The sequence below is a fragment of the Mesoplodon densirostris genome, chromosome 8 (genome assembly GCF_025265405.1).
Source record: "Mesoplodon densirostris isolate mMesDen1 chromosome 8, mMesDen1 primary haplotype, whole genome shotgun sequence".
Classification (NCBI taxonomy): domain Eukaryota; kingdom Metazoa; phylum Chordata; class Mammalia; order Artiodactyla; family Ziphiidae; genus Mesoplodon; species Mesoplodon densirostris.
Genome location: NC_082668.1, coordinates 103,794,855 through 103,819,823, shown reverse-complemented (window position 1 = coordinate 103,819,823; position 24,969 = coordinate 103,794,855). Strand labels below are relative to the sequence as shown.

Sequence of the window (24,969 nt, the reverse complement as noted above, 5' to 3'; positions counted from 1 at the left end):
ATTTTTAAGTTCTGGAAGATGTGCTGAAGAGGAACATATAATCTAGTTATTTTAATTCAGTGAATCCAATGGTCACCTTCCCATTACAGACTCTCCGAGGTGTTGTGTGTTCTACACACAGCATCCACAGCAGGCCCTCTTCCACAGGAATCGAGTGCCTTGCAACACCAGCTCACTCAGTCACTCACTTACTTTTGGTCCACGACTGACTTCAAGGACACAAACCCAGTTGTTCATACCCAAATAATGCTTTCAGACTATGAAATTCAGAAAAATGTAAACACCACAGAGCCAAACAGTGTCCAATCCACTCACGCCCATGCAGTCTTCTGTAATTCAGCCCAAGCAAACTGAACTCTCATCATACCACCTCTCAAGCACAGCTCAGAGAATGGGTAAAAAAAACTTGGCTGACAATAACAGAATCCTCTAAAAAGGACCAAGAAAATTTCTACAGAAACACTCCCTCCTGTAAACACTTTTATATGTGAGCTAAAAAAAACAACTTGAACGGAACTTCATCCAAAGGGTCACCATTTGAAAATGCACAATTCTGGACTCAAGAGATCTCTAAAAGCATTCACTGAAATGAAAACAGTGAGATCACAGTCTACAGTATACTCATATGAGTTAAACACCCCACACTATCTTAAAAGCAGAGCCGGCAGGCAGATCGGCAGGCAGATAGGAGGTGGCTCAGCTGTCTGGCAAGCCCATGAAACACCAGCCTATGAAGGCAAGAGCCCAGAAAACAGCGCAGGACAGGATCAGAGCCACCCGTGCTCCCTCCTCACCCTCCTCAGGGCCACAGCTCTTTTGGAGCCCTGGGACAATTATGAACTGTATTCAACAGGGAGTGCATCTTTTCTGGAAGAACCTCTATTAAAAAACATAGGTTGAGAAGTAAAGATTCATACTGCGATGTATTTGGTATCTACTTAGTTACTCTTATTTCTTTCTTCAGCCATGATGCTATTCTCAAGCCACCATCACTACTTGAGAGATATCTATACCAGCTGTGACTGCCTTTCTCAGCACTTGGAAGTGCCACCTCAGTGCAGAGTATATTTTCCCAAAGTGTAATGCCTACAAGTTGGAAAGAAATAATACCTGGTTGAAGGAGGCCCGGGGCCCATCACCTAGCAGAGCTGTTTTCTGCTGCTGGAATGGTATTGGCCCTTGAGATGGATGTGGCCCTCTTGCCGGGTTCTGCTGTCCCTGAGGTCCAGGGGGCCCTTGCATGCCACCCTGGGGTGGAGGTCCCAAAGAGCCCTGGGGCGGCCCCTGCTGACCTTGTGAGCCTGGAGGCCCTCGCAATTCCTGGGGAGGGCCCAGCATTGATCCTTGGGGTGGAGGCCCCTGCATGCCTCGCATCTCCTGAGGACCTCGCATCTCCTGAGGGCCATGTCCCAGCAGTCCACTTGGAGGATGAGGTCCTCTCATCTCTTGAGGCGGGTGGCCCAGCATCATCCCTTGGGGAGCAGGACCCTGGTTCTCTCGGGGGCCTGGAGGACCCTGCATTCCTCTTGGATTCAATCCCATCAGAGGTCCCTGAGACACAGGACCTTGGATCCCTTGAGACCCTGGCCCACCTTGCATCCCATGAGGATGGGGAGGTCCTTGCATTCCTCTGGGACCAGGTGGTCCCTGCATACCTTGAGTACCAGGAGGTCCCTGAGGGCCCAAGTGACCCTGGGGACCAGGTGGGCCTTGGGGGCCTATGTGACTTTGTGGGCCAGGTGGGCCCTGAGGACCCATATGACCTTGAGGACCAGAATTGCCCTGTGGTCCAGGTGGTCCTTGAGGTCCCAAAGGGCCATGAGGTCCAGGATGCCTTTGCATTCCTTGGGGCCCATGCATGTCCTGAGGCCTTGGCAACCCCTGGGGTGGGCCCTGGGGCCCTTGTGGTCCCATGAATCCTTGTGGCCCCCCACCTCCCTGATGCAGTGGAGGACCCTGTGGTCCCATTTGTCCCTGCGGTCCAGGGGGCCTAAACTGTCCCTGTGGACCTGGAGGCCCCATTTGAGCCATGTTCATTGGCATCTGCTGAGATGGATGAGGCTGTTGAAAACCTTGAGGAATCTGAGACATTGGACCTTGTCCTGGAAAGGGCTGGGGTCCCAGGAGAGGGGTGCCAGATGAAGGAGGAGGCTGAATTTGCTCAGCCTGTTTCTGTGCAAGTCTTTCAATTTTAAGTTGCTGGAAAGAAAGAAAGAAAACGCATGCTGATAAAAATGCCAGAGCCCTTAAAGATGACAATACTGCTCTCACTTATTTCGTTAGGGGAGCCTCAAAACAAACATAAGGTATTGATTGACCTCTAGAGTCCATATGATATTCAGATGTTCTGAAGGTACTCAGGCTTCCAGACTCTAGAATGCTTCTTTTTAGGTGCTGGGAAACAGCAGTCAGGACTATTTATATCCATCTTGATCAGGGAAAGCCCAACAATTTACTAGTGTTTTATCATTCTTGGTAGCTGCCAATGGTAGGGAAAATAAGAACAAACCACCTGTTCTAGAGCTGACAGAAAAAATTTTTTAATCCGTGGATAAGTAAGTGAATCCAAATTAAAACTATGTTGGTTTTATCCTGTCTATTAAAAAACGTATATTCAACTTAGGTCTACTTGCTGCTTGACTGATCTGGTTTTAAAAGTCTAAGAAACACGATTCTTTTAGAAACTAGCTTCCTAATGCAGCAATAATAAATGATATTGCTCATCAGACCCATCTGAGAGTCCCTTCCCTTCTCCTTAAGAGCGTATCTATAAAAAAAGTTAATCACTACTTAGATCATCTCGAATCCCCCAAAAGAGCGTCACACACCTCCAGAAGCTGTGGGTTAGTATACTGTAATGTGGCCATCTCTTGTTCGATTTCTGCTTGTGTTTTTTTCTTCTCTTCCAATTTAATGTCTTCTTTTCTGTCATTCAATACCTCGTTTGGGGCAGGAATTGGAACTTTATTTTGCATCCAAGCCTTGGGAAAGAAGAGAATATTAAAGTATACTCTAAGTGTGTAAATTATAATGACAGAATGAGAAAGCCATTCTATAATGTCACTGGCTCATTCCAACCTGGTGAATACAAGTCGGCTCAGCTGGTAAACTATCTTTATTTCTAATACTAGTTCTTAGTGACACAGGAATGGAGTCAGGCAAGCACATCACTAGGTAGAAATTGTTAAGTTGATAAAAGCTGCAAGATCTCACATGTTATTAAGATGCAACACCTGCCTGCCTCTTCAAAAGGACACATGTACTCTGTGTTGAGGGAACAAAGTGGAAGACAGACAAAATACGTTGAAGAGGGTCAACATACTCTCCCTGCTCCGTGTCTCTTTTTTCCCTCTTCTGAGAGCTTGGAATGATAACAAGGAGGTGAGAATAAAAGAAGACCTAGAGAAGATTCATGACAAACTCAGGACTAACTGCAAAGCAACAGATGGGAACTACGTCTAATAATGCCTGAAATATGTGAAGAATGCTCAAAAAATGTCTGTAGTACAGAAATACCTTCAATAGATGAGACAATCCAAGAGAAACCTATTTCTGCACTTCAGTTAGACTCACCAAGCAGAGTCTCCCACCAAGTGGGCAGGGGCGCACTTCTAGTTACTCACCTGCTGAAACTGAGCAGGAATAGGTTTTGCATAAGGAACTTTCTTCTGAGGTACTTTTTTCTGATCCTTTTGCATCACCTCCTCCATTCCCCAATCTAAACCTGGAATTGTCATTTCAATTTCGTTTGATTCATCTTTCCCTGAAACCATAAAGAGAAGTAGTTAGCCAAGGAAGTAAAAGAAAGTGGTCACTTCATCAATGAACACATTTTTGGAAGAACAGATTCTAAATATCATGCAGTTTACATCACTTTTATCAACATTTCTCAACATACATCATTTTGGCATTTTCAACATAATTTAATATCATGATTATAAGAAATAGGTAAAATTACAGAAAAAGTAAAATTTATAGGTACAACTTCTCTTACCCATCTGTTCTTGTTCCATAGCTAATTTTAGTTGTTCTGGTATTCCCATCCCTGGAATTACTGCCAGGCTATTAGGTTCAAGGTCATCTATACATAGGAATACAGCCATTGTCAATAGAGATTTTATAAATGTATCAGGCCAATAAAATTAACACTTTATAAAAATGAAAATTATTGCTGGCAATTTATAAATCCATAAACTATAAAACTAAAATTCATTTTGCAAAATCTTCTCAACACCTAACACTTTTATAACAGAATATCAGATTTCAAAGACGGATAAACATGCAAGAACCTCACCGTATTCCACTCCGTCTTCGGACATTCCAGGCAACAAGTTTAGATTGTATCGATCTCGCATTTTATCACCTGGTCGGTTTCGGGTCCAAAATTTGCTGTCAAAATAAAAGTATTTGGAGGGGGGAGGAGAGAAGCATGGTTTCAGTGTATTTCTGGGCACTTAACAGTACTTAGCAGTCCTCTGGCAAAAACAACAAAGTTTTACAATGCCTTATTCTAAACATTTTTAATGTAGAAATATATTTTTTAAATTAGAAGGCAAAACAAAATTCAAATAACAAAGTCATATTCAATACCCAATCTCCTTGTAATATATATATTTATAAATCACTACTATCATGTCCTTAAGAGTAAGTTAGAAAACAAATTAATACATTCCTATATGAATAAAATATACATTTATCTCCTGCTGCTCCATAAATACAGTAATTCCTTGTTATTTTTGACATAAAGCTTACCTAGTATGGTCATTTGAGCCTGAGCAGAGGATATGTCCAAGAGGATGCCAAGCCAGACTCCAAATCATTCCTTCATGGGCCATCTCCATCCCACCCACTTCTTTCTCTACCCTGTAATGGCACCACAGAAAGTAGTCTTTTTCACAAAAGTTACCCAACCCCTCCCCCACCAAAAAAGACATTTTCTTTTAGTGCAACACAAAGCTACCAAAGTCTGTTACTTTGAATCTGGTCAACTCCACATGTTTCAGAGGTACTGATTTGTCATCAGTAATATAGACTTTTATCCAGAGAGTACCTCAGAGGAAAAATGCTTCAGAAATGACCTCACCACAAGAAACAAGGAAGTTGGTCATACTCTCCCTTCATGACTTCCATAGCCAAAAAGAGAGATGCTAAGTTTTCTGTTCCAAACTGGGTTTACAGATACAGGACATATGAACACTCAGAAAAAATACAAAACACTATCATTTTTTTCATGTTCAGGTGCTCTCTTCATAAAATTTATAACTTCTTTACATAGTAAGTGCCACATACCCAACATGCCAGAATAACAAAGAGCCATCAGACCCTCCACTGGCAAAAAGTCCTTCGTGAACAGGATGCCAGGCCACAGCTGTAAACAAAAACACGGAGAAGGACAAAACTATTAGGATCTCAGAACACTACAGGTAATAGTCAAAATGAGAAGCATATCATAGCCGCTGACCTGTAGCTTCTTTCTTATGACCTCGGAAGACTTGAAGCTCTTCTTTCAGGTTTCGGATGTCGAAAAGTTTACAGAGGTGGTCACGTGATGCTGTGAGTAGCCAGTTACCATTGAGATTTAATTTCACTTCCATTACTGTGTTTTTATGCGCATGACTACAAACAAAGTACCAAGAAAATAATCTGTCAGAATCCAAAACAAGTATAAACCAATATAATGGCCATTTTTCTTGAAAAGCTCATGGCAGTCAAGATGGCAAGAACTTTGGCCCAGAAGTAATAAAGCTGTAACGTTATAGGACCATGGCTAAAAGTGCATGTGAAAGAAATAGGTCAAAGACAGAAGGAAATAATGTCCATTATCTAAGCACAGCTTTCACTAACCAGTTAAAATAAGAGAACTTCAACTGGATAGAAAAGTTTATCTGTGAAGCAGGGGAAGCACTTGAACACATAAATTAATATTCGATAAAGCTCATTCAATTTTAAAAATTCAATGAAGCTTCTCTCATTAAGTCAAAGCATTTTTAAAAAGGACACAAGATAGTTTGAGGGTTAATTTGAACTAAAGACTCTGCAACCGCTGAGGCCTGCACAATGCACATTTCCAAGGATCACCATTCACAAGGCGTCCTATTTGGTTGTGGCCACTGGAGCTGTGCAACAAGGCAGCCTTGCTCCAGCCAGCTCACTCTGGGTATGGCTCAATTCCCAATAAGAGGGACCAGGATACAGCTGCTTAGTCAAAAAAACGTTAACAACATATTCATAGAACTGTGAATGTTTACAGATAATTCAAAGAGAAAATTTTTTATGATGTGGCTGCATCGTAACTAAATACCTCAGATAAAAAATGAGAACTGATTCAAATATGAAGGGAAAATTTCTCTATAAGTAGATGTAGTGAGATGGAGAAAGCTGGGCTGTGTCTAACAAATGGCACACGTCAGGACTTCCCTGGTCGTACAGTGGTTACGACTCCGCGCTTCCGATGCAGGGGGCGTGGGTTCGATCCCTGGTTGGGGAATACAATCCCACATGCCGCGCGGCCAAAAGTTTAAAAAAAAAAAAAAAAATGACACACACATCAATTCCATACAAAATGTATTATGATGAGGAAACAGTAAAGCTAGAAGAGTAGCAATAACCACCTCCTCCCCACCCCCGTGACGCCCAAATTAAATTTAGATGTATGTGGCAGAACAAAAATCAAGCCTTATTTTATTAGGAATTTAGAGAGAAATCATATTTAATAAATAAGAAGCCTCTAGGTGTAAGTCCATCTGTTGTCTACACTACTTTTTCAGGAATACATGAGAGGAAAAAAAAGCTAAAAGGTAAAGAATACAGGCAGCTTTGCTCCCCTTGGTTTAGGGACCAAGGTGGGGTTCCTATCACTTACAGTGTTGCAAGACTCTGCCCAGTCTTGGGATCCCAGAACTTGATTGGCTGTTGACTATCTTTACTTCCTGAAACAACTAACCCTTTTGTTGGATGCCAGTCTACACACTTCACATCAGCACCGTGCCCTGTCGGAAACAAGTTAAGATAAAAACCTAATCAGCATAGATATTTAAAACAGGACTCCATTCTAATTTAAACCAAAGTAGAGAAACCTATTAAATGTTTTGATCCTAGTACTCAGTCATCTTAAACTTTTAAAACAAACTCTCTTTGGTCATTGTGTCTGGAAGACTTTTGGGTACAGCAACCTCTCCTCCTATGCCACAATGCACAGGGACCATTCCTCTTCTCCTGGAACTAAGCTCACCTTCTCACCTACTTGCTGGTAGGCCGGTCAAGATTTTTGGAAGCCCCTGTAAAGCTTTGCAAACTTTTCATGATCTTCTATGTATTGTCCTAATTATTAGAAACAGTGCTTGTCATTCACTTTAGCTTTCCTGCTTTGAAGTAGTCCCTATAGATCAAAAGTCCTAAATTCAGATTCAGACACAAACACTTTCTAGATGTGACAATACGAAAAGTATTCCATCTTTCTGATCCCATTTACTGAAATGCAGAATGGGAAAAATAATCCCTGCTTCACTCACACATATGTCAGGTGAGATGCCAATAAAAGCTAGTCTATTGAGTGCTCACTATATGATAGGCAGTGTATCGAGCACTTATAAGCATCACCTCTTTAAATCCTCTCAAAATCCTGAGAAAAGCTAGTCAACAATAACAGGAGCTGGAATCTGAACCCTGTCTGTAGGAATAGAGAGAGTTCTCTTAACCACTGTGCTAGAGCACGAGGTTGCTTCAAAAATGCAAGATTAACCGTTACTAAAAATTACAAAAGTGAAAACCAGAATTTACAAAACTGAAAAAAATGAGCATGATTTTTGAAAACTTGTTGCTGTACAAAAAGAGCCTCAAGAGTATTTTATATAGCAAATGCACTAAGCAGCAGGGGAAGAGGGAGGTCAACAGCATTTGAAACAGCTCCTTCTCTAACCAGGCTCAAATCCAGCTTCTATGGAGTATGAGGTGGGAAGCAGGAAGGATACAGAAGAATAGAAAAATAGGGAAGTAGGGAAGAAGGAAGATGGTTCTAGAGGCGCTGGAGAGTGAATGTGCACCATGCAGAAGGGAAATTCACATCTCAAGTAGGCAAGGACTTATCTAAAGCTCATCCCAGGGCTGGCGCTCGGGAGATACCAACCCTCTGGAGAAGCTTGGTAACGTGTATTAAAAGCATGGAAAAAGTACATATCCTGCAACCCGGTAACTCCACGTCTCAGAATTGATCATCAGGATACCATGGGTGTCCAAAAAGATTGGCATATAACAATGTTGACCAATATAGTTTATTTTTAAATGCTCCTGAATAGGAACTATACTACAGAATAAATTTCAGCATGGCATATGTGCTCAATGGAATATGATGCACCTATTATAAATGATTCTATAGATAATTTAATGGCATGATTAAAATGTTCATACTAAGTTTATTAAAAAAAAACAAACATCAGTGTGTATAGCATTCCTGATGCCATCACTGTAGAAGGCAAACAAATTAATAACGAGTGACTGTGTGTGCATATCTATATAGAGAAAAAAGGCAGGAAGTCTAGACAGCAAGCTGTTATATTAAGCTGGATAGCAATTTTAAGGTGATTCTTATTTCTCTGTGTCTTCTGTTTTTATATTTCCTACAATAAATATATATTATTTTGTAACTAGGATCTGAAGGTGGGAAAGGGAAAAGAGGTCTCGTTGTTGCCTTAATTTTTTACTAAGAACTGAGGATGGAAAAATTGGACAGAAATAGAATTCAGTCCCCCAGCCCCTGGCTTGCCTTAAGAACTTTTAATGTTATTAACAATTTTATCCTTAAAAGATATGGCCAGGGAATTTTAAGACTTTATGGGCCACTATCACCTGAAATTAAATATTATGTATAGATACGTATATATTTTTACCAAATTTGAGTACAAAGTGCGTGAGAAAGTATTTTTAAAATGTGATGCGCTATGCAAAATTGTTCATACTCTTAGCTGCCACCTCTACCCTCAACTTCTCTGGGACACTTTTATTACATAAAGAAAGCTGAGCTTAGTTTAAAGAAGTATATGCAAAAACAAGAAAACTATCAACCCATAAGAAAGGAACAACACAATGTATTTTAGCTGCTTCACTTTTGTTCTCGGAAGTTTTCTAAAATATTTAAGTAGAATTCAAACAAGTGAAAAATTCCATCCATCCCTTTCTGTTCAATGAATTTACCCATATCCATATATATCACTAATATACATCAAACTGATAGGAACTGATTCTTGGATGTTATTTTATTGGTCACTGTCCCTAATAATAAAACTACTACTACTAGCAAACACATATACTCCTTATGTATGGTAGTAGTCTAAGCAAAGAATGTATACTGAGTCATCATCTCACATGATTACAAAGCGCAGATAGGTTAAAAAAGTTGCCCACGATTATACAGATATGTGGCAGAGCGGACACCTGAACGCAGGGAACCGGCCCCAAGCCACTGCTCTTAATGCCTATTCTATACTGCCTGCGTACATGTGAAAGGTTACTTTGAGAGTTACAGAAGGAAAACAAAAATATGTACCTTCCTATTTGCTTCTCTATGCGTAAAGACTCACCAAAGGACGGTACATTGCAGACAGGGTACTGAAATAGAAGGGGGACTATTCAAGCCCTTACATTATTTTACTTTTGAAAAATGTACATGTATTATCTACTTTAAAAAATTAAATACAAATAAAATAATCTAAGAAAATATGTACAAAAAAGTATGTGCAGCTTGCTAACATCTGTGGCTTAAAAAGAGAGAGACACACAAACATACACAGAGCACACACATACATTTGCTTAAAAATGCATAAAATGGGCTTCCCTGGTGGCGCAGTGGTTGAGAGTCCACCTGCCGATGCAGGGGACACGGGTTCGTGCCCCGGTCTGGGAAGATCCCACATGCCATGGAGCAGCTGGGCCCGTGAGCCATGGCCTCTGAGCCTGCGCGTCCGGAGCCTGTGCTCCACAACAGGAGAGGCCACAACAGTGAGAGGCCCGCGTACCGCAATACAATAATAATAATAAAAAATAAAAATACATAAAATATGTCTGAAAGAATATGAAAGAATCTGATAATATTGATGGCCACCAAGAAGGGGAACTGGTACCCTTGTACCCTGGGAACAAGGGTAAGGAGAGTTCACTGTATATTATTTGGTAATTTTAAAATATTGAAACACATGAAATGATCTATTGAGAAAAATATTCAATTAAAAGATTTTATTTACTAGATAACAGATTGATTACCTATATGAAATCTTTACAAGCAGCATATGTTATTTTCATAATTTTTCATGAAAAAGAATAAACAGATTAAGCTGGCAATAGAAGCAAATTGATATGCAACTGCTTCCTTCTCCAGGGAGAAAAGTTACTGAATTCCCAATGAAGTGACAAAAACTATTTCAAATGATAAAATTCTACCCTCTCATGTCAATATGATACATTTAGATCCAGAAGAATCAGACTGATAGAAATCAGGATTATCCTAAGAAAATAATTTTCAAGGATTTTAAAAAACTTTTATTTTTAAAATATGGTATTTGAAACCTTGTTCATAACAGTTTAAAAGTATAAAAAATTTCAGAAGTGGAATGACTAAATGAACTGTGCCACAGTCCCAGAACAGAAGAAACATACAACTACTACAATGAAGATTCTGGGAACAAAGAAAAACATGCTCATGAAATAAAGGGAACTTTTACAAGCAAACAACACAGGCACAACCTGTGCATATGCTATTAGAATGACTATAAAAATGTACACATATATTTGCAAAAATGTAGGTACAAATAAGCAGGAAATGAAAAACATATTGGGATAGTGAGAACAAAGGTAAAATTTTTCTATCCACATTTCCTCTAATGTTATACTGTGGTTTTAACCATAAATAACATGGGTTAGATTTTTGTGTGTGTGTGTGAACTTTTTGATATGTTTTTAAAATGAGAAAAAAATGCAAGTTACTTAGCTAGGTAATGTCTTATCCATCAAATTAGCAAAAATTAATTTTGGTGACACCCAGTGTAAGTAAGTTACACTCTTATGCATAACTGGTTGGAAAGTCAATCAGTACAACTTTGCAGGGAGGCTTTTGGCCCTATCAAAATGTTAAATGCTCACAACCTTTAATTCAGTAATCCCTCTGCTAGGAATTTACCCTATGTTTGTAGCTGTAAAAGCACACCAAGATTTATATACAAAGGTATTTATTACACTGTGTTTGAATTATAAAACTGGAAACAACCTAAATATAAATAAATGAGGGGATATTTAGAAAAATTAAGATAAATCCATATAATTGAATACCATACGGCTGTTAAAACTGAAGCTGAAACTGAATCTGGAGTGACAGAAGTGTTTTATATCTTGATTATGGTGGTGGTTTCAAAAATGAAGCAGTGAGAAGGAACCTTCTGGAGGGACTGAAATGTTATATATCTTGATTATGGTGTATGTATTTGTCAAAATTCATAGAACTGTACACCTAAAAAAAGGTAAATGTTACCGTATGTAACTTACGCCTCAATAAACCTGACTTTTAAATAATATAAGCAGAAAAGCAAGGTGTAATTTAGCCCCATTTGGAAAAAAGAAAACTTAAGCTGTTAATAAGTGAGAGGAAATGGTATGGGAATAAGAAGAAGGCATTTACTCTTCTGTACTGCTTGAAGTTTTTAACATGCGCTTTTATTACTTTACTTAATGTCAGCTGGCTTTCGTTTCCCTCTATTCAAAACTCAAGGGACTGACTGACATCAATTAGCGCCTGTGTTTGTCAATACAGAACTAACCAGTGCCTGTGGTCCCGGGAAGATGTGCTTCAGAACCTCAGTGGGAATGAAAGTTTCCGTTGAAAGCTCTTGGACTCGCTATGGCTGAATGAAGTTTCAAGGATAATATGGGTTTTGTGACCTGGCATGCTATATATAAAAACTTAATCTTATATAAATTATTATCTCATAGAAAAATGACTGAGTCCCAAACACATGGCTTATCAATTTCAACCATTAACCCTAAAGAACGCCTTTACAATAATTTTTATCATTTCAAAGGTCCAGAATTTCAGGATAGAATCATTCAAAGTTCTTTGTAATCCCCAAACATGAAAATTTCAAGACTGTAGTATTTGCAGTGCTGAAGCAATTAATACAGACTTCATGGAAAATTCATTCACGTGACAACTGTTTTTTATTGGCCTACTGACCTAGATATTTTAGTACTAAAAACATCTTGCTAATGGCTCAAGATTTTAGGACTGAAAACTTCTTGCCAATGAAAGACCAAATATTTTTTAAAGTGGTATTTAATAAGTTTCAGAATCAAGCCCATAAAAAATACAAAGATAAAACTCTCAACACCACCAAACCGTCTCCAGATACTATAAAGCCTAACACAGGAAAACGTGGAGCCCTGCAGGGGACTGACAGGAGTCTAAAGGTAGATTGTAGTAAACACATACAATCCTTAGTAGGATGGCAGAGCTTTAAGAAGCCAGCGATGTGGGCACAGAGTTACCAAGTAAAAACTCTAGGATCCCCAGAAAAGGTAACAAGTAGCTGGGCCATACTGCAACTAGAAATGGAGGCTATGCTTAAAGAAAGATTTCAATATTGAGACTTGGAGATACAACTGCCAAATTCTAAAATATCCCAGTTGCAAATTATCAAATAAAAAACAAGACTGTCATGATAAATCTACACGTGACATTCCCTTTGAATGCTTTTAAATATTTAAGAACTTAACCTGCGCTGTTCAATACAGTAGCTATTAGCCACCCGTAGCTATTTAAATGTTTTAATTTAGATTAAAAATTAGGTCACTCAGTCACACTAGCGACATTTCAAGTGCTCAACAGCCACCTGTTGACTAACAGCTAGCATACTGGACAGCGTAAACACAGAACATTTCCATCATCTCAAGAAGTCCTATTAGACAACACTGATTTAGACTGTAATTAGACATTTTAAAGAAAGTTTCTCCTTGAATTTCCATAATCATATTATTTTTATTCCCTATCTCAGTTACACAATGAATAGCAACAACAAAAAAATTACCTTCAATTGATACTTGAGCTAGGGACGACCTACAAAGTTATACAGTCTTGTAATTTTTACAAGAGAAAACTGAGGCCTAAAAGGGTTTTAGGCCAGTGGCCAGAGGTGGCCGGGACTGCCTTCTTTCCATTCCAATCTTCCCTTCACCTCACTAAATATAACGTCCAAATGAAGTAGCAGAAGAGGTCCTTTTGTTTTGTTTCACCTATCAAATTTTGCTTGCTCAAATGTAACTGAGGAGGGTGTGGAAGGCAAACTTCTACACACCTTTCCGTCTCTCAGAACTGTACAAGAACAGAACTTAGGGGTAAAATCTAAAGATAAACACATAAAAAAGATTACTTGTTAACTATCTGACAAGTAACCAGATTGACTTGGAAGACCAGGGTCCTGTTAAATGTGGCAACCATGACCCAACTCCACCCAAAGAAATTCCAAATTAATCTAACCATACTGGGTTACTCTCAGAGCTTAAGCTTTGAGGGCAATGAGTCCTGCATCATTTCTTTGATAGCTAAACATTCCCTCAGGGTCCGAGCTAAATGAATAGTGACAGAATTAGCATCTCTAAGAGAGTGGTGGCATTGCTCTGCGGATTAACTTGGGTCTGACATGCCAGAATTGTTTAGCTTATTACTTCATAATAATTATTTGCAGAAAGCAACCATTAATTGTGCATTAGAATTTATACCAAATGGGGAGGTAAACAGTAATTTTACTTATTCCATTTGATTATACTTTCACACATTCATCTATCTTTCACTTGTTCACTAATTCAAAATAAGTTTGCTCAATAGCAACATTTATTGGGTTCCTATTACGGGTGGCTCAACCTCTAAAAGATGTGATCACCAAATGAAATAGAACTGAACACTGGGGAAGTATCTGTGGAATCACACAGTCCAGGTACAATAACTTTCAAGAAAGTTAATACTTAGAATAAAGAAGTTTTCTGAATATAGACTGAAATTAAGCCAGCAAACAATTAATGCAGGTGTTTTAGAGACCCTCTCCACAAAATGAAAACAGGAAAAAAACCTCTTTTAAAAACAATGTTACATGACTATGCTTGAAATAGGAAGTGCACCTTCCTATTTCAAAAAAAAAGTTTTTTCCTAATGACAAAATGCTTAATGTGTTGTTGTTGTTTTTAAAGGAGATCCTAGAAATATTATGCAGAGACTCCTTAATAAACCCTAAAATTCTATGAATAATAGGATAGATGGTTAGGTCCTTAGCTGTTTGGCGAACAGCTCTAGACTTACTTTTGTAGAAAGTGGAGTCTTCCTGTTGATTAATAATTTCCAATCTCAGAATCGTAAAGTGTAGTGCAGTGAACGCTAGCCGCCAACAAGGGAACAAGGTCTGTTTTTGTACTCTTCCCTTACCGGAGGAGATTCCCTGGCCTCTGGGAAACTGTATGTAAACTTTGTGCCCCTGTGCATTTTTCAAGAACCTCATCTCTCCTCCACAGCCTCACCAGATCCTAAGGGACCTATCATCCCACAAAGGTAAATAGCCCTGCCTTAAGACAATGCATATGCCCCCAAGGCTCGGTGAAGAGTCTGAAAATCAAGATACAGAGTTTTATTTGAAGGTCAGAAATAGTGTCCATTTTCCCATTTTATTTTTCCTGGATCAGACCATTATATGAACAAATCTTAAGGAAAATTTCTTTTATACATAGCTTACAAAAAGCACCAAGATTTTCTAATACAGGAAGGAAAAAAGCAAACAAAATTTAAGCACCACCTCATACAACATTAACAGCTGAAGAACTATTATTCAAGAAAGTGTGTCAAACATTAACAAACTCAAGCTACTTCCAGCCACAAGAACATAAAATGTAACAGATCAGTTCAAGGCAAAGGTATGTGTAGCTATGGTCCATAGCCAAACACTTCAGTAGGTCAGCGGAATCAAGAATTTAAAAAATTAAGGAGCATAAGCAACTTGTATGTTGGTCAATGAATATGCAATTTATTAACATTTTTACCTTCCTTTTTTGCAGAATGATTTTAAACTTGATCCAACACTGAACATCAACTGGAAGTAATTACTATCTTTGTCATTTAAATCTAGAAAGTTACATTAGTAAAAAACTATAAAATTAAATGGAAAATAAATTTTAGAAAGAGTACACCTCTAGGCAGTGTTTACACAAAGCATATTCCAAGCAACAACAGTGCACAGAATCATGGGTGAAGGGTTTCTCCGGTCAAATAGCTGGGCAATGCTGAATTTTAAAAATTGACAAGTTTCTCTTCACGTCTGAGAGCCTTCAGTGCTGTCAATATGTATTACAAATCTGACCACAAGCCTTTTTTTTTCTCAGAATACTTCCCAGTCCCTCAAAAGACCAATCTGTGAAATTTTGAAATGCTAGCTTAGGATGTGGTCTGGCAATGAGGAACCTAAATTCAGGCCAGCAGACACCTCTGGAGCAGGAGAGGAGCAACTAAAGGGACCTTTAACCATACCTGTGATGTGTGTAATGTGTACTTCTTTTTAAAATTCAGAAGTAAGTATGGAAAAATGTAAGGATTTGACAGAGCTGAGTGGTAACACTGTTATAACTCAAGTGTTATAAAAAACAGTTAAACATACGGTGTCAGAAAAGCATCCAATATACAAACAAAAATAAACTCAAATGGCATAGGGGGTAGACATCATAAATTTGCCCATCTTCTACTTAACTTACATATTTAATTTGTGTATGCAAGTAAAATGGTTTCTATTTATTTGTACCATGTATTTACATGGTACTGACAAAGGCTGACCTAAATGAAATTGTCAAGTAGGTTAAAAATTGAAATTAAACATACATCTCATAAGATTAATGCCATGTAACTACTTCTGGCATAAAGTGAAAAAAATTATGAATATATGACTAAGTATATAATTTCTGAGTCCAATTAAAAATTTAAAGTATTCAAAAAAAGTACAAGGCTATTTTGGAGAATATTTATCAAAGCAGATTAAAGCAAAGGAATGCAACAACCAAATATTCTTTCAGCCTCATTGCTGTTGTACTCCTCCAATTGCTGGATGTTAACAATCAATATATCAAAGCACTTCAGCCATTTGTCTGGGATGGGAGATACTTGGGGTCCCACGCAACACAGAAACCAGCCACAAAGTCCTTTGTAAGAAAGGGTACACTGGTGTGTGCATCTGTGCGCATGTGTGTTAGCACGTGCATAATTAGTCAAAGTTCTCTAGTAAACATTTCTGCACACATTCATAATTCAATAGTAATATACAGATGACACAATATTCTTTTAAAGGATCAAGAAGAAAAGCATATAGCCATTGCTTGAAAAATTAGAAAGAAAATGTAAAACCAAAAACTCCTTTAAAAGAATGAGCAGGGGGCTTCCCTGGTGGCGCAGTGGTTGGGAGTCCGCCTGCTGATGCAGGGGACACGGGTTCGTGCCCCGGTCAGGGAGGATCCCACATGCCGCGGAGTGGCTGGGCCCGTGAGCCATGGCCGCTGAGCCTGCGCGTCCGGAGCCTGTGCTCCGCAACGGGAGAGGCCACAACAGTGAGAGGCCCGCGTACCGCCAAAAAAAAGGAATGAGCAGGACTAGCAGAAAGTGCAGTACCTATGTGACATTAATAATAAAGTTATTAGTGCCAGCAGGTACTTTGGCCAAGAATGAAGAGAAGTCATGATTGAAACTCCTAATAAAGAAAAAGCAAAACCATTTATAATGATACTTTAGGGTACTTCTAGAGTAAGCCTTCCTTCTGAAAACAAGGTAAAAAATATGGTGCACCCAGTTGGCCATCTTAAGGAGACTGTTTTTTTAAGTTGAAGTTTAGATACATAAAAGCAACACATAATTTTGGTCAAAGCAGAATTAATTAACCTCATGGCAATCATAGCCATGCACAGCATCAACTGTACTTTGAATCTCTGAGTTTTGCCAGACTATTCTTGGGTATATCTGCACACTTTTGGTAAATGTGGTTCCCTGTATAATCCTCTCCATCTACTACTATTCACCTCTTGGAAGAAAGGAAGGTACAATGGCAAGGTTACAGAAATTTACCTGTACCAGAACAAAAGGGTTATGTGAACCCCTAAATACTGCTGGGGGTAAGTATATATCACATGACTCTAAGCACATTGTGTAATTTCTACCTATAACTAAAACTTTTCCTACAAATATTCATTTGTAGGAATTACACTCCAATTGGATCATTACCCTCCAATTGGATCTTGATAATTATCTTAATTTCTGTTTCAAAGCAGAAATAAGATAACGGAGAAAACCTCAACTGGGAGCTGGTCCTATTATCTAGTTTCCATCACTGTGAAAACATATTCCAATAAAATATTCATTAGCCCATAGTGATATAAATAAATAATAAATAAGAGGGGGAGAAGAGCTGAATTTCTCATACGTGAAAATTCCAAATAACTTAGGTTCACCCTCAAGGATGTGGAGCATAATTCCCAACCCCTTTGGTGTGGGCTGTGCTTCACGACTTCCTTTCAAAGAGAACTGTATGGAGGGGGGAGAAAGAGTAGCCTTACACTGGAGAACTCTGACAAACACTGCTTCAACCTGTTGACCAAAGTCAACATCAAGTCATGTTGATAGTATACACCCTCTTGCTCTGATGTGATAAAAATGGCGCTTCACCTCTGTGATCTACCTCCCCAAATCCCATAAAACCAAAACCAATCATGAGAAACATATCAGCTAAAACCCAACTGAGGGCCATTCCACAACTAGCATAATACTCATCAAAACACTGGCAGCAAGAAGACAGAGGAACAAAATCTTCATAGTGCTAACATGGGGGAGAAACTTTGAATCTAGAATTCTGAATCCAGCCAAAGCCTCATTATAAATGATGTATAATAAATTTTCAAAATTTTGCCCATAGGTCTCAGAAAGAAAAAAAATTTTTGACCGTTCTAGAAATGTGGAAACCAAGTAATACTGGTTAGGAAATGTGAAAATCCAAAGCAGCTCAAATTAAACTTAACATATTATAAAGAATACCATTATTTCCTCGTGGAGGTGTTTTAAAATCTGCCATCTTCTTGTACTTTGTTGAATGAATGAATGAATGAATGTATGATGAAAAGCCCAGAGAAAAAAACCCAAAAAACCAAAATTGTGTTCTTAGGAAAAACAGATCAGTGTTTCATTTTGCCCTCCTCTCTTGAGCAGCGTCGTGAATCACAAAAATTCTCATCCCACCTACAATCTACTATATACTTCCTTCCCTCTGGAAGAAATAACCACAAGATAAAGTGAGCTTTGTCCAACAGGTGCGCAGGTACAGTGTCAGAACAGTTTTATTTGGAATCAAGGAAAGGATATGTTAAACATAATTTAATTCATGTAGGTACTATGTTTAGTGCTCATGTGCTATACAATGGTTATTAGTAAAAAGATTTGAAGTGAACTTGATCTGTTTAAACCTCAAATGTCATTTACCATCTTATATAATTTACTTAACCCTTGCTAAGCCTTTATATTTCCATGTGTAAAATGGACTACTCAATCATTGGGTTGTTTCAGGAATTAAATGAAATGAAGCACTTAGCATCATGCCTAGCACACATTTTGAATAGTCAAATTTTAAAAACTCTTGTTTTGATCCAATCTCTGCCCTGAAGAAGCTCACCATAAGGACAGAGATTTCCATGTAGAGCTATTCAGCAAGAGCTCTCACTACCATGAACAGAGTATGGGAAAGCAGAAAATGGCTCGATTTGAAAGTACTTCCCACAAGTGAGACTTAAGACTTCGCTAAATTTCAGTCTTCAAGTGACCCAAGAAAAAAAGAACACGGAGTTCTAATTACCAACATCCAACCTAAGTATTAGACTTGACCTAACGCCATTTCTCTCTGAGAACTGGAAAACCTACAATGGGGGCCATCATTGCCTTTATTATATTATTTTGACTGTGTTTTAAGACAAGTAATACTTTTGATGACAGATAATACTGTTAATTCCACTAGACTAAATGGCAGTCTCCAATACTGAGATAAAACCAATCACTTTTTTTTAATATTAAGTAAATATTTGAAAATTCTCTCTACATTTTTTTCTATTTTTATCAATATTAACACATTTCTAGGGAAAAAAAAACCTACGGGAAAAATACTAGGTTTAACTCAAGCGTCTTTCATTTATTTTAATTGATCACTTACCTCTAAATTCCCCCAAATGCCATGGATTACCTTAAACTAGAAATAAATGATTAAAAACTTATATGTATAATATTTCTTAAGAAATGGAGAAATGACAGAAGTTGGAAGAATACCAGGAGGGAGGTAAGGGAAACTGTCTCAGGGTCACTAATGTGAAGAAGGAATTGAGTCTTGGAATAAATCATGATTTTACTACTAAGTTAAATTATGTATGCAAGCCCCTTCCTAAATTACTTTGAAAGATTTACAGTGGATGCACTTATTTCCCACGACTGTCACTGACCACAAACGTTATAAAAATTTCAAAAAACTTCAACCTAAATGTGGGCAATTCTCCAAAAATAGATGGGCTCAGTGATGAATAAACCATAGCACAGAAATAAAATACACAAAGGGCTGCTGGGGCCTTAAAAAGACTCTAGGCTCCATCCAGGACAGCTCAGTGACAAAGGCTGTGATGCTGTAATGAGGGTAATTACAGAACTCTCCACAGAGCAACTTATCCAGGCCCCTCCTCCTGCCTTCCCATTTATATAGAAGAGCTGCACTCAGCTAAAGCCAGACATCGGCTTTCTAAAACAAAGCAATATTAAGTCTGGGAAGAAATCCCAGAACAGGACTTAAGGCTGGAGGGAAAAGCAGCACAAAGCTTGTGCCAATGCTATACTATGACCCTGGAGGAAGGAAAGGAGAAGGGAGAGGAGAGAAAGAAGGAAAGAGGAGGGGAGATGAGACAGGAGAGGAGGAAAGGAGAGGGGGAAAGGGGAGAAAGGAAGGTAGCTCCATCCACCCAAGGGTGAAATAAACTGAGCACTGCATCTCAGAATACAACACACTTACTTTCTTACTTTGGCAACTGTGGCAGTAGCCCGTTTACTCCAAGACTGTCCTTCCCCACAGAGCTCACTACACACGCACACACACACACACGCGCGTGCACGCACACAGAGTCCACAGTGAGGTCTATTGTTGAGCAGAGAGTCCTTTGGGCCAGTGGACTTACTCAACTGCAAAAGAAATGAAAAACAGCTACTTATACTAACCAACACAAATCTTCATTCAAGTATTAGGCCAACCAAGGATCACTGGACATTTGACAAAAATCAAACAGGAGGAAAGAGAAAGACCGGGAAAAAAAAACAGATTAAGTGATTCTAGGGAAAACAGATAGGAACAGACCCAACCAAACTAAACACACATATACACTCATATACACACACCTAGATTACTATGCTGAAAGTTTTAAAGGGTATGTGCATTTCAAAAAAACAAACAACAAACCAGGCCACCATGAAAAATGAAAAGACCAGAGAACCACTAGGGGGTCCTGGAAATTAAACACGGCAGTGGATAAAATAAAAGTTTCATCAGAAGGGCTGAATAACAGATTGGGCATGATTGAAGATCACACTCTGGAAGATAAAATAAAAGAATTCTCCCAATACTGGGAGCAAAAGATGGAAACAGAAAATATGAAAGAGGTAATACACAGTAGATAGCTCCAAGAGGTCCAACATTCATATATCAAGTTCCATAATACAAGCAGAGACAGTACAAAATGATAATCAAAGAAGAAAAACCCTTTGACTAGAATAAAGATTTGAGATTGTAGATCAAAGTGAACCAATGAAGATGAAGTTTAAAATCTTACACCTATACCCACAGTAAAATAATAATAATAATAATAATAATAATAAAATAAGTCCACAGAAAAAAAGAGATCATTTAAAAATCATTCAGAAGGGAAAACTAGGTTACATACAAAATAATGAGAACTGGAATAGCATATGACTTCTCATCAGCAGAACTGACAGAAGATAGTAGAAGCCTTCAAAATCCTGAGGGAAGAGAATTTCAAACCTAGAATCTGAAACCCAAACTATGAGTCAAGTATGATGGCAAATTATAGACCTCTCCAGACATCAGAATTTTGAAATTTACCTCTCAAGCACTGTTTCGGGGGTGGGGTGGGGGGGGGTATATTTTTAATTCAATTGAAAAACAAAAACAAAACAGAGTGGACTTAACAGGGGAAGGCAAAGAAATCCCAGTATGACTGCAGTCACAGGCACAGAAGACAATCAGTCCAAATTAGAGCAGGAAGTCAGAGAACCAGTTGAAGAATATCTTCAAAAATAAAAATAAAATGCATTTACTATAACTGCAAAATTAAAATTAAAAAACTTGCTACGATAAAGGCTTTTAGTGCCATTAAGAAAGAAGGGAAAATAATTACAAATTATAAGAAAAACTAAAGCAAACTTAATTATGGCATTACTTTCAACAGTTTATAGGACAATCGATGTAAGAAGACAGAGTCTCACTTGATCTTGGTAATCTTCAAGCAGGACAACTTTTAACTGCCATAGAGTTTATTATAAACCAGCTTGTACTACTTGTTTCTGAGATCAACAGGCTCATTCATATTCAAAATTCTACTTATTGGTTTCATTTTTTTTTTAGAACTGAAACCTTGGTTAAAAATCCTTGGAGAGATAAAAGGGAGAAAAGTAGAAAAGATATTGAGGGGCATAGATTTCCTTAGGTAACATAATGGTGAGTCAAGGAACATTGCCTAAAGTTGGTGGCCCCCCAAAATAAAGAACTAAGAACATTTAAAGCTATATGGGAAACTATCAAAACAACTACAATTCATAACAAAGCCCAGAAGGTAGAAGGCAAGGCTGGTGGTGTAAGTACTTGAAATTCTTCACCTTTCATGATAGGTAGTAAACAGACACTGTGTCAGGTAGATATACCAAGAAATATTTAAAATTCTGATGGTAACCACAGGAATAAACAAATTAGTTTAAAAGGATTATCCACATTCCATCCCTCTGTGGTGCTGGAGAAAAGATTTTACCATATGTGCATTTTATTTATAAATTTTTAAAAATAAGCTTACATTTTTAAATGGTAGAAATTTCCTCAAATGTTAAGCCTACAGTATCTCTAGAATTTCTGGCTGGATCACAACATTCTTAAAGTTTATCATTAATGACTCCAGGATGGTGAGGACAACTCAGAAGTATCTTCCAAAAGTTTGAATGGTCATGCTCTGATCCATCAAGTTTACTGCTAGGATTCTATCCTAAAGGAAAATTTACTTAAGTGGGAACAAATATTAAGGTACAATGAAGCTTAGTGAACAACTTTGTCTTTGTAAAACTTCTTGCAAATCCTAAATGTCTGTCACTGAGAATGGTAAAATAAGCAAGCTATGGTAGATACACGCTATGTAATGTTATAGAGCAGTTACTTTAAAAAGACTGGAATAGTAATGACACGGAAGAATGATCATGACATACTGTGTTGTGAGAAAAGCAAACAGCAGAAGAATATATGTAGTATAATCCCGTTTCAGTAGGTTTAAAAAAAAATTTTTTTTGTATATGTGTAAGAGTTGTAGAAACATTCACACCAAACTATTAATGGAATGGTGATGACCTCTGAATGTGAGATTGGAAACAGGGAGGGCAAGACACTGACTTGTTACTTCTAAGTGTTTGAACTCTTTATGAATGTTTATTACCCCTGTAAAAGGCAGAAAATTCTCAAGAAAACATCGTCAACATTAATCCTACCCAATTCTTTCCTTACCTTTCCACCCCTCCATTCCCCCAACACTGATGCATAATAGATCTCAGCCTTCCATATGGCACATGGTAGGAATGTGTGAATCCAGACATTACAATTCTCTCCAAATCTCACTTCCACGTGATACACAGAATATACTTGTTGTCATGCATGACTGATGAAAAAAATGCATCTTAAAATGTTGCATGTGGTCTTCAGCTTGGTTGGTTAGGAAATGGTGCTGCTAATAAAGCCAAGGTTGCAAGTGATATCCACATATAGGTCAGTAATTGTTATGAAGTCAGCCTGCATTTGTACTCATCATCTGTCATCTTTCTGGTGACAGAACAAGATGTGGAAAAATCAACATAAACCCATTTGAACTAGTGAGAACACTTCTTAAAAGATACATACTGATAGTGGGCTTCAGTCTCTTGGTTGTATTCTGAACACATTTGTGTAGACGTATGACCGCAGTTTATACATTTCTTTGCCAGTCAACCACACTAAGTTGTGTCATCAGTGTTTCCCAGAGAGAGAATGCCGGTTAACCAGGTATCTGCAGCAACACTGCCTGTCTGTGCTCTGTGGGACCAATGTGATGTTGGGATATGTGGGACCACAACGTTCTGTTTCTGGTCTTTAATTCTCATCTTCAGCCATCATACCAAACACAAAATCAAAGTAATGTGGCAGAGTGAAGGTTTCTCAACCTTAACTGTGCTTGAAGAATGATTTTTCTTTTACTGCTCATTTTTAGAAAATGCAACTATATAAGGAGAAAATCAAAGACTGAAGAAAAACAGAATATATAATATATAAACAGAACTTATAATGTGACTGCATTGCTAGAAATGGAGTATGTGATTTTGATCTAACTTAAAATGTCTATTTAAAATGCTCAAATAACTCACACTGCAGAGATCTATCATTTTTTTGGCCATTATATCCTTTCAAGATATTATAAACCTAGTAAAAAATAGCAATGGGAAGAAAATTCTGCTGCACCTACAGAATAACTTAGTATATCTTATATTCACCAAATATGAATTTACCTAACTAGAACTCAAAAAAAAAGCTAGTGATTCTCAGGAAAGATTCAAATGTATTATCTATTCAAAATCCAAACAAGCAAGCAACCAAAAAAAGGAACAGAACTTTGGGGACAGTGCATGGGGAAAGGTGGGAGTGAATTATTGCCTTAAGGTAATGCTGTGATTGTGAGATGACAGTGGAAATAAAGTATGAGGACTTATATAAGTAAAGCTTTAAAAAATAAGTCATAGTTCCATTTCAATGTTATTTATTTAAATGTGGCTTACAATACAATTAATTTTATCAATGACACATCTAAACCTAAGAATCACTACTGAAATAGGATAATCATATGACAACCCATCCCAATTCTTGATCTAGTAATCTCCTCTTAAATAAACCCTTTATAATATCTTTCCTAATCAATTCCAACTTCCTCTTAAACCAAATTAACTTAAATGTGTTACTTTCTTTACACCCTCCATGCTTTTTGCATCTTTCCTAGCACATATATGACCTTAAGCAACATTTACTTCATGCCTACAACATGAGAAGTGCCTTCTTCTGTGTACTTCTGGGACCCTCACAACAACCCTGTGAGGTAGGTACCATTAGCTCCACTTTACAGAGGAGGAAGCGCATACTGAGAGAGACTGACCTGCCCAATAGCAGAGCTGGGATTCAAAGCCAGACCTGCTGCTCTCAGATGAGTAATGTTTAAAGTACCCCAGATGAAAAAACAAGGATTGCCCAAGGAGAAACTATGACTGTAGCCAGAATTTTGGAGCAGCTGGAGAAGAGGTTTCGACAACATTAATGATTTCTTCTTCCTTGTCACTTAACCACTGTAAGCAGCAATTACACTATATTCTCCTATACTTTATTTTAAAAAAAAAATTTTTTTTGGCCGTGCCGCATGGCATGCGGGATCTTAGTTCCCCGACCAGGGATTGAACCCGTGCCCCCTGCAGTGGAAGCGGAGAGTCCTAACCACTGGACCACCAGGGAATTCCTGTATTCTCCTACATATTAAAGGTAGCAATACACAAACAGAAATTTTACCCCTCCCTTTTTTATAGAAAAAAAAATGACACATTACAAACAGACTTACACT

At 38.1% G+C, this 24,969-nt stretch overlaps 1 protein-coding gene across 4 annotated transcripts in view; it reads right to left on the bottom strand.

Annotated features, from left to right (window-relative positions):
* The window catches only part of WDR33 (WD repeat domain 33), a 105,966-nt gene that overhangs the window by 14,107 nt on the left and 66,890 nt on the right, over positions 1-24,969 (bottom strand). For all 4 annotated transcript variants that reach the window (XM_060106590.1, XM_060106593.1, XM_060106591.1 and 1 more), the window contains exons 8-16: positions 6,863-6,989; positions 5,462-5,616; positions 5,290-5,368; positions 4,753-4,863; positions 4,295-4,389; positions 3,995-4,081; positions 3,624-3,763; positions 2,829-2,981; positions 1,111-2,199 (exon numbers count right to left, since the gene is read on the bottom strand). In XM_060106590.1, coding sequence (XP_059962573.1) covers positions 1,111-2,199; positions 2,829-2,981; positions 3,624-3,763; positions 3,995-4,081; positions 4,295-4,389; positions 4,753-4,863; positions 5,290-5,368; positions 5,462-5,616; positions 6,863-6,989 — 2,036 coding nt within the window. The remainder of the gene's footprint in view (positions 1-1,110; positions 2,200-2,828; positions 2,982-3,623; positions 3,764-3,994; positions 4,082-4,294; positions 4,390-4,752; positions 4,864-5,289; positions 5,369-5,461; positions 5,617-6,862; positions 6,990-24,969) is intronic.